We start from the raw sequence: 10639 nt of genomic DNA, 5'->3' as shown, positions 1-10639 counted from the left end.
AGAACTTCGGCTGGACTTGAGGATTCTGCCGCCAGCGGTGAGCTGCCTGACCCCAAAGCTACTTATGCTAGAGATAAAGGGAAGCGCTGGAAGAAATGTGTGGGGGGGTCCCACTTTCCCGAGGGGCAATTGCCAGCACCATCCTGTGCATCGAGACTGCCAGGCTCTAGGGGGACTCTGAGCAAGCTGTTCCACCCCTCTGAGCCTCTGTTTTCTCCTCCGCAGGATGGGAACAACAGTACCTGCTTCGTAGAGTGGTTCTGAGCATTTCATACATTACTAAAGCTTAGTGCAGAGCTAAGTATACGTGGTTGGTGTGCAATGAAATGTATTCATTCCATGAATATTTATTGATTGCCTACTAAGTGGATGGGGCAACAGTCTAAGCACTGGGAGTGAACAAGACAGACAAAAGCCCAGCCCTGGGAGGAGTGAGGCGGACATCCTAGCAGAGGCAGACAGACCGTAAAATACAAACATCATCCCGACTCAATGGACATGAATTTGAGCAAACTCTGGGAGATGGTGAAGGACAGGAAAGCCTGGCGTGCTGCGGTCCATGGGGTCGCGAAGAGTGGGATACGCCTGAATAACAACAGCAACGTAAGTAAATTACAGAGTGGTACAGTCCAATAAAGATAGGATGTGAGCCATAAATGTGATTTAAACGTTTCCAGTGGTACCATTATAACAGTAAAAAGAAATGAGTGAAATTAAGGTTTCTAATTTTTAATGTAAAATGTTCAAAAATGTAGTTTTAAGATTAAAAACTTTTGGGACTTCCCCAGCAGTCCAGTGGTTAAGGCTCCTTGCTTCCAATGCAGGGGGCATGAGTTCAATCCCTGGTTGGGGAACTAGGGGTCCCATAGGCCACTGGAGTGTGGCCAAAATTTTTTTTTTAAATACACACACACACACACAAAAATTAAAAACTTTCACCTAAAATATTGTTGTTTCGGCCAGAGGCATCAGCTACATTTCAGGTGCTCAATGGCCACATGGACTTGATGGTTGCTGGATGCGTCAAGTGAGCGCAAAAATGAAGACTTGGCCAGCACCCTTTTCCCTCTGCTGGCCTGGCCTGGTCTGCCTCGAGAGCCTCCTGGCCACATGCCACCTTCTCCCTTCCACTGTTGGCAAGCATGACCCAGGTTCCACAGACCCCTGAGAGGTGCCCCAGCCTGGGGGAGCCTCAGGACCACCCTGCCCACTCCAGGCAACGGTGTGCACCCCTCGTTCTGGGGGCTTACGGCCACCCCAGGGAACAGACAGCAGGAAGTTTTGTCCAGGCTCTTACTGGAAAAGGGAAGAGGTGGGTCAGGGGGTGTGAGGATGAGTTTTTGTCCAGCGCTGGGATCATTGGGAAGTGAGGGAGGGCTGGAACCTGCCGCTATTTAAAATTTGATATTTTTTGTTCATCAGATTTTTGGCATTAATTAAGAAATATATTTTATTCATATATTATAAAGTTTGTCCATTTAAAGTGCAAAATTCAGCGGTTTTTAGTAAAGTCACAGAGTTGTGTAACATCACTCAATCAATATTAGAACATTTCCATCGTTCCCAAAGAAACCTTGCTCCCACCAAGTAGCCATTCCCTGTCCCCACCCCCATCCCTCCAAACCCTGGTGGCCATGAATCCACTTTCTGACCCATATAGACTTGCCTATTCCGGATGTTCCCTATACGTGGGGTCGTACAAATAGATGGCCTTTTGTGTCTGGCTTCTTTTCACTTAGCATAATGTCTTCCAGACTGACACCTATTGTAGTATGAATCAGGACTTTACTCCTTTTTGCTGTGTATGCTCAGTCGTGTCCAACTCTTGGCGACCCCACGGACTGTAGCCCACCAGGCTCCTCTGTGCATGGGATTCTCCAGGCAAGAATACTGGAGGGGGTTGCCATTTCCTTCTCCAGGGGATCTTCCCAACTCAGGGATCGAACCCAGGTCTCCTGTGTCTCCTGCGTGGCAGATGGATGCTGAGCCATCAGAGAAGCCCTCACTCCTTTTTATGGTCAAATAATATGCCATTGTATGGATGGACCAGATTTTTTTTCTATGCATTCTTTCCATGATGCATATTTATGTTTTTTTTATTTTTTGGCTATGGTGAATTATTCTGCTGTGAACATTCATGTGCAGGCTTTTGTGTGGACATTTCTTTTAAATTATTTTAAGGTTTGCATTAATTTAGAATTTTTAATATCCTTATATAAACTATTATTTTACCTAGATTTACTGAGTTCTTCCATCATCCCCTTGAAATTTGCGCCTGAGTCAAGAACTTGAGTAGTCTCACCCTGCTTCCACCCTGCAGGTCCTGTCCCTGCTAGCTGTGTGACTTTGGGTGAGTTGCTTACCCTCACAGAACCTCAATTTCCTCCTCTGTAAAATGGGCATAATCCCTGTGCCCACTCACAGCTGTTAGGGGGCTTCACGGAGGTAATGAAGTGAGTTACAGACCCGGTCCACAGCAGACGTGAGCCAACGCGTTTTTCCTCCTGGGAAGGCCTGGTGCCCGGGCTGGCTGTGGGGAGCGTCCCCAGATGGATGTGACCATCCCCTGCCCATGAGGAGAGTTGGCCCAACAGCCTGGAAATCCTTGCTGCTTCTGTTCCCAAGGGGAACCTGCGTTTTGGTTCTCTGGCTCCAGCCTGACCCACTACGAGGTCCTGAGGGGGTGGGATTGGATGCTGGTCACCCGGAGGACTCCCCGGTTCCCAGCTCCTTGCGCCCCAGCTGTGTGGGTCCCCCATCGCCGCCTCCCCCACCTCCACTCTGCCCATTCCCGTGGAAGGCCGCGGCTCTACCACTCTCTGCTCTGCCATGAGGCCTGCACCGCGCAGGGTGAAGTCCAAAGTTCAGTCCCTTCGCTAAGCACACGGATAAATATGAACCTTGGAGAATTTCCCCAGCTCCAATGTAAACAGAGCGGGCAGGGGCCCTGATTCACTGGCCACTGGGGCCAGGGTTGGGGGTTGGGGGTGCCCACAGGGCTTGGCTAGTGGGGTTTGGGGGGGCAGCGGGTACAAGGAGCCTGGCTGGGGCCTGCCTGCGGGCCGGCCAGCACGGAGCCAGCCCACGCGGTCGGGGGAGGCGGCCGGCTCGGTGGCCCTGGGCCGCGTGGCCCGGCGCTACTGGAGCCATGGTTTCTAAACTGAGCCAGCTGCAGACGGAGCTCCTGGCGGCCCTGCTCGAGTCAGGCCTGAGCAAAGAGGCGCTGATCCAGGCGCTGGGTGAGCCTGGGCCCTACCTGCTGGCTGGAGATGGCCCCCTGGACAAGGGGGAGTCCTGCGGCAGTGGCGGTGGCCGAGGGGAGCTGGCCGAGCTGCCCAATGGGCTGGGGGAGGCCAGGGGCTCGGAGGACGAGACGGATGACGATGGGGACGACTTCACACCACCCATCCTCAAGGAGCTGGAGAGCCTCAGCCCGGAGGAGGCGGCCCACCAGAAGGCCGTGGTGGAGACCCTGCTGCAGTAAGGACCCCTCCCTTGTCCCCCGCCCCCAAGGAGCCCCGAGAGAGGGACTCACCCTCGGCTTCTGCCCAGCCCTTCCCAGTCCAGAGTCCCATGGGCTATAGCCTGGTTGTCGTGACGGGGACAGGGTCCGTTAGAGCTTGGAGGTGGTAGGAGGGGGGTTCTGGCTTGGAGGTTGGAGTCTCCAGCGCCCGATCTGGCCCTCTGCAGGGTCCCGTCCCCATGAGCCAAGGCTTCCAGCCCAGAGCTTGGGAAGTGGGGCATGCCCCACAGGGGAAGCCCAAGATGGGAGCAAGCAGAGAATCCACAATTTGAATACCCGGGGAGAGAACCGGGGAAGGGCTGGTGGTGGGAATTTTTAGCTATCAGGCGCATTTCTAGTCCCCCAATCCTAACTTCCCTGCTAAACATCAGGGCACACCCCTGGCTGGGGTTTTGGGGGGTCCCCTTGGTCTCCCCAGAACTCGAGCTTTCAGCCGGGAGAACCCAGGTCTTTCTTACCTGCTGGAAATGGAGCCTCAGGAGGGGAGCTGCTCCCCTTTCCAGCACAGCCTCAGGCCCCCCCATCACCAGCAGGTACAGCTAGAAGCCTCCCGCTCTGTACCCCCACCCACGGGGTGGCTTTACCCATCTCCCGGAGGACGGGGTGGGTCTGAGCCCTCTGCTCCCCTCTCCTCAGCAGAGCTGAGCTGGTTACTAATTACCCACGAGTTTTATTATTTCTCTTTTGTTTTATAAATTTATAAATGGCAAAAGGCTCTGATAAGGCCTGTGATCATTAACTTGTAGGGCTGGTGGCCTGGGGAGGCCTGAGCCAACTCTGACTTCCCCCCTAGGCGGGGGTGGGGGAGGTTGGAGGTGAGGGAAGGGGAGCCTGGGGGCTGCAGGGACAGCCCCCCCCTCCGAGGCTCTGTAACCTGCCTCCTAACAGCCCGGGGAGGGGTGCCGGGCTAAGGTTTCACAGGTGTCATTTTGGGCAATGTTGAGATAAACTCTGGAGGAAGCTACATACAGATAAGGATGAGGAAAGGAAACTGGGGCTCAGAGAGGGGAAGGAGCTGGACTAAGGCCACCCAGCTGGGGCTCCACGTCCCTCTTTTGGGTGCCCTCCATCGCCAGGACCGGGGTCAGAGCTGGGGGCGACTGGGGGTGACTGGGGGGGAGGGATGGGTTGCTGAGGAAGAGTTCCCAAAGACTATCTCTTTTCTGTCCAAGGTCCGGATCCCAGCCTGGGGTGGGGGAGGGCGGGATCCATCCCTCAGGGAGCCCTCAGGGCCTGCCAGGCCTTCTGAGGGCCGGGGAGGGGGCAGGGGAGCAGCCAGGGCCCCCTGAGTTGGTAGGCAGGAGGAGGGCAAAGGGCCCTGCTGGGCTGCAGGGGAGGGGCATAGAGTCAGGCATCACCAGACCCAGGGAGAGGGCAACCGGACAGGGTGGGGCTGGGCCAGAACTGCTCAGGGCCCCAGATGGGCCTGGGGGCTTTCAGGGGGGTGTAGGGGGCAAGTGGGGTAGCAAAGGCCTTACCTGGCTGGGTGGGGCCTCTTGACCAGTAGCCCCTTCAGTAGGATGGTGGGTGGACGGGAAGGCTTGATCCACAGCACGCGAGCGGGAAGCAGGGGTCAAAGTGCTCCCTGGGGACCAGCAGAGACCTGGAGGCGGAGGGAGAGAGGGGAGACAAGAAGGAAGAGATGGGGGGTGGGGGGCGCATCTCGGGAGATGGAGACAGAGACCTGGAGAAGCAGAGTGGCGCAGAGGGGCCCGGAGGGGCCCGGGTCTGACATGCAGCTGGAAGAAGGGGCTGGGGAGAGAGCGAGGTGCCCCAAGCTGCGAGGAAGCTGGAGTGCTTGCCTCCCGCCCCGATTGGGTTTTCTTTAATGCTAACAGCATGCTATTTACTTTCCATTTAAATTTGAGATGTTGCTATAAATTATCAACCAGCTCCTTGTTCCTGCGGAGTTTATAACTAACTACCTGGGTTACTTATTGTTCAGGTAACAAAAGGGATCTGAAAACGCCCTGAGGGGGGAAAGTGGGGCCTTGGGCCTCAGGACACAGGCTGCAGAGGGGTGGGGGACCCCCATGACCGCCCTGGGTGGTGGGGGAAGTTGAGGCTGGAAAGGATGGCGAAGGGGTAGGACTTCCCCAGGAAGCCAGGTGTGACCCAGTGTTACCTTGGACATGTCTCTTCTCATCCTGCCTTGGTCTCCCTGACCTGGACAATGAGTAAAATTCACACTCCCCGCCCACCCTGGTTCCCTGACCTCTTCCTCAGGTACCTCTCCCCCTGCTACCACTGTCCTCCACTTAACACTACACTGACTTCACTGATTCCCACCTCAGGACCTTTGCACGTGCTGTACCTTCTCCCTGGAACCTTCTTTCCAGATCTTCCCATGACCAATTCTTTCCCCCTTTTGCTCCAATATCACCCCGTCGGGGAGGCCCTCCCTGATCACCCCATCTAAAGGTAGGTCCCAGCATCATCACTCTCTCTTCCCCTATTTTTTGTTGACTTTCTCCTGAAATGTATCATTACTTATGATCATCTTATTGATCTGTTTTCTGTCTCGGGCCATGACTACCAAAGCCCTTCCAGAGCTGTGTTCACCACTCAGACCCCTGATCTCCAGCCCAGTAGCTGATACTCTTCATGAATGAATGAGTGACAACTAGGTTTCTCTGAGCCCTGGGGACATCTGCTGCTATGGCCAAGGGAGGAGCCTGTCTCAGGGCTTCTTCCTGAGCGTCCTCCTAGGCCCTCCTATCCCTGAGCGGCTCAAACTCGAGGGTCTCTGATCCTCTCCATCGGGCAGCACCAAGGCCCGGAGACGCGGGAAGACAGAGGCTGAGGTGGGACAATCTGACACCCCTGACTGAGGCCAGCCTGCCTGGACTTGACCCCCAGCTCGGCTGGGGCAGGCCGTTTCAGTTTTCTGAGCCACAGTGTTCTCTGCAAGGCAGAGCTGATCATAACGCTTACCCACAGGGTTAAACAGCATGTAAGTGCAACAAACGACTGCTATTATCAGTGGTCCCATTTTACAGATGAGCAAACCATGGCTCAGAGAGGCAAAGTGACCTGCCCGAGGTAGTCTTACAAAGTAGTAAGGCTGGGGCTTGGACCCAAGTCCTCCACACTTGACATAGCACCTTGAGGCCGCATGCCCGTCTTTGACACGTTCATCCCCCTCCTCACCCTCCCCCATCAGTCTCACTGTTAACCACTGACTGACTTCCATGCAGTGCTCTATGGCTCATGCGTACTTGCAGGCTCAGTCACCAAGTCATGTCCGACTCTGAGATCCTACGGGCTGTAGTCCGCCAGCCTCCTCTGTCCATGAGATTTCCCAGGCAAGAATACTGGAGTGAGTTGCCATTTCCTCCTCCAGAGGATCTTCCCGACCCAGGGATCGAACCTGTGTCTTCTGCATTGGCAGGCAGGTTCCCTACCACTGAGCCACCTGGGAAGTCCCCTAGGGCTTATGAAGGGCTTACAGATGCATAAAACTCATTTTCTCCTCCTGATAACCTATGAAATATTATTAGGCCCCTATCACGGTTGAGGAAACTGAGGCACATGGAGGCTAAGCAACTTCTCAGAGCCACCTGGAGGATGAGTGGTAGAGCTGGGGTTCACGCTGAGAACTCGGCTCCCCTCCAGATAAATGGCCCTTCAGGCTGGTCTCCCAGCTCTGCAACCTTGGACCCACCAAAATCCCATGGGCCCGTGAGCAAGAGGCCCAAAGTCTCAAACCTCTGAGGGACTCCAGAACCGGCAGCAGGTGGGAGGAGGGAGATATGGGCAGATCTCCACCTGAGTCCTCTTCCGTCTGCCGTGGGGCTGGGAGGCCCCAGGGCTAGGTTGTGGATGGTGATGATGGAGGTGGTGGTGGTAACAATACCATTCCACTTACTGAGCACTTACTGTGTGCCTGACCCTGACCTCATCATCAAACTCTAGGGATGAGTTTCACCCCTCCTAGAAACTCAGCCAGTTCTCCCAACAAACAACTGGGAGGCAGGAGTGATCTGTCATCCTGTTACAGGGCAGATGAGAGGCATGTACATGACGGGTGTGAGATCACAGTGGTGGGATTCGAACCGGGGATTGGTTTGACTCAAACCCATCAGAGTGAAAGCAGGAGATGCCTGGAGACCTGGCCTCCTAATTCTGCCTTGGGGAAAATGTCATGAAAAGAGCCACGTTCTTGGAGACTGTGTGTGTGTGTGTGTGTGTTTTGTGGAGGTGGAGAAAGCAGAAAACAGAGAGAAAGAGAAAGTGTGTGAAACAATGACAGGCAGACAGAGACACATAGGGTCAGATGGACAGGGAGAGACAGCAGATCTTTAGTTTGAGCCCAAAGAGGCGCTGCTGAAGGAAGACAGGGAGGGAGGGAGGGAGGACCTCTCTCTCAGGAGGGGGATGACTGCAGTTGGGGGAGGAGGGAGGCCATGGGCAGCCCAGACCTGGAATCAGATAAACATGTTTGCCGTGGAGCGCAAGGCTGGACTTTGTCCTGCCCTTCCCTCCCAGGACTGACTGGCATCTGGGGAGCTGGTGGAGGGGGGTGGGTGGTGGGGAGGAGAGGCTTCTAAGGGCCCCTGAAAGCAGGGAGACAGGGCTCAGGCAGATGTCAGGGGTTCAGGCAAAGCCAAATAGTCCTGAGTCCCAGTGAGGTCCCCTCGGACAAGTATGCACCTCTCTGAGCCTCAGTTTTCTCACCTGTGAAATGAGCGGACAAGTAGCACCTACCTCCTAGGGTTAAGCTTTAAATGACCAGCCCTTAGCACAGTGCCCGGCTCCTTGTGAATACTCAAAAATGTGCATTCTCCCGGCTACCGTGTTTACACGAAGGGGACTTTGCTGAACTGACTGCTGATTGTTTTAACTGCGTCTGTCCCTATCTTCCCTTCCTGTATGGGAACTGCTGATAAAAAAGGAGAAAGTCAGAGGGCCAATGAGGATGAAAGTCTCTGTGCCCTTGCGTCTCAGAAAGTCACCATCAGGGGGGCAGGTGAGACTGGTTCTTGGAGGAAAAAGGGCCAGGGGAGAAGGTAGTGCGGGGCGGGCTTTAGAGTGCTGGGGGCGGGGTTAATTTGCTTTTAGATTTTTTTTTTTTCACAATTCAGTTTTAAACATGATCTATGTAGTATATTATCAATATATGATATTGCTATCTATGATACATGATCCTGTATCATATAATTTACAAAGCGCGGAGGAGTAACAGAGAAAAGCCCCCCCGCCCCGCCCTGTCCCTAGCATCCAAGCAGTGTCTCCAGTTCATTCTGTATCCTTCTGGTATTTTACGTGAACACAAGCAAATATGTAGAAATCTTCTTTTATCCCACTTAAAAAATTTTTTTTTAATTTGCCTGTACCGGGTCTTACCTGCGGCATGCAAGAGCTTTTTTGCCTCATGCGGGCTCTTAGCAGAGGCACATAGGATCTAGTTCCCTGACCTGGGCCCCCTGCCTAGGGAGCAGTGTCTTAACCACTGGACCACCAGGGAAGTCCCTGTCCCACTTTAAATTTTATCTTCGTTTATTTTTTTTAATATATAGTTTTGTTTATTTTTTGACTGTGCTGGGTCTTTGTGGCTGTGTGGACTTTTCTCTAGTTGCAACGAGTGGGGGCTCCTCTCTAGTTGCAGTGGGCTTATAGTGGTGGCTGCTCTTGTTGGGGAGCATGGGCTCCAGGGCACATGGGCTTTAGTAGCTGGGGCACCGGGGCTCGGGAGTTGCGGCCCCGGGGCTCTGGAGCACAGGCTCAGTAGTTGTGGCGGATGGGCTCGATTGCCCTGAGGCATGTGGGACCTTCCAGGACCAGGGATCGAACCTGTTTCTCCTGTATTGGCAGGTGGATCCTTTACCACTGGACCATCAGGGAAGGCCCCACACAGCAGATGTACCAGATAAATTGTCCCAGCTGGGCTTATGCAGCGCTTTCTCAGTGGGTTTCTATGGCTGCACTGGAGGGAGGCACCACGAAGGGGTTGATCAGTGTCCTTTTGCTGGACATTTATTAGGTTGTTTCCAATCTTTGGCAACATGTCACCTCCTGCACACGCCGTTCATCACACGTGCCAGTACTGGAAGCCTCTGATTTCTAAAAGCAAACCGCTGTGACCAGGCAGTGGGAACACAGGCTTGGGATCGCACAGACCTGGGTTCAAATCCCTGTTCTGCCTCTCTCAGCACGGTTGTATCTGACACCTGATGTAACAGAAACTCAAGAGAGGATGAAGGGAAGAGAGGAAGGCTGAGACAGAGCAGGAGAGGGAGAGAGAAGAATTTATATCGTACAGGCAGCCTGACCCTTTCTGTTCCTCACAGTGAGCAGAGGACAGGAGGCTGAGCCACAGTGGCCTCAGGTCCCTTGAATCCCTCCAGTGACAGAACTATGTACATTTTTTCTTACAAGAAGTTCTTGGGATGCCAGCCCATAACCCTGCGACTCTGTTGAAAAACTCGCCATCTGTCTCAGGGCTGTGCGGAGACTGGCCACGCCACAGTCTAGGGTTTAGTGCAGATTTTCAGAAGGCATTCTGACACTATGTAATTTTTGCCAGATAAGTTGACTTAGAACTAAATCCCTTGAGCTGGGGTGGGACTCTGCTGGGCTGACCCCATGACCTTGGGCAAGAGATACATGTGACGCAGTGCTTTGAGCCTCAGTGACCCTGGCTGTCAAGTGGGAGAATCATGTTTCTTGCCTTCTTGGCAGATTCAATTTTTTCCAGTAGATCACTCTCATCTATACATCCACCCACCCACCCACCTATCCATCCACACTTTCAACTGCTCATCTGTCTATCTAACTTACCATCTATTCATCCATCCATCTACCATCTACCCATCAACCATCATATTGCTTCATCCATCAGCCATCCTCTCACTTGCCATCCACCATCATCAATCCATTGATCATCCATTACCTATCCATCCATCCATCCATCCATGCTTTTATCCACTTATCCACCCATCTACCCTACCATCTGTCCATCCATATACCCACCTATCTGTCCGTTTATCTACCATCTACCCATCAACCATCCCATTTATCCATCCATCCATCCTTTCACCCACCACCCACCATCAATCCATTGGCCATCCCATTACCTATCCATGCATCCATCCATACATCCCTCCATATACACAT

At 53.6% G+C, this 10639-nt stretch overlaps 1 protein-coding gene across 2 annotated transcripts in view; it reads left to right on the top strand.

Moving 5' to 3' along the window:
• The first annotated feature begins 316 nt into the window (after positions 1 to 316).
• The window catches only part of HNF1A (HNF1 homeobox A), a 20213-nt gene continuing 9890 nt past the window's right edge, over positions 317 to 10639 (top strand). The window contains exon 1 of one of the 2 annotated variants that reach the window (XM_043901593.1): positions 317 to 3480. In XM_043901593.1, the coding sequence (XP_043757528.1) occupies positions 3149 to 3480 (332 nt within the window). In that variant the 5' untranslated portion in view covers positions 317 to 3148. The remainder of the gene's footprint in view (positions 3481 to 10639) is intronic. The other variant, XM_043901594.1, reaches the window with a different exon arrangement.

Source organism: Cervus elaphus, chromosome 5 (genome assembly GCF_910594005.1).
Source record: "Cervus elaphus chromosome 5, mCerEla1.1, whole genome shotgun sequence".
NCBI lineage: Eukaryota > Metazoa > Chordata > Mammalia > Artiodactyla > Cervidae > Cervus > Cervus elaphus.
The sequence above is the reverse complement of the archived record's forward strand: the minus strand, read 5'-3'. Positions and strand labels throughout refer to the sequence as shown.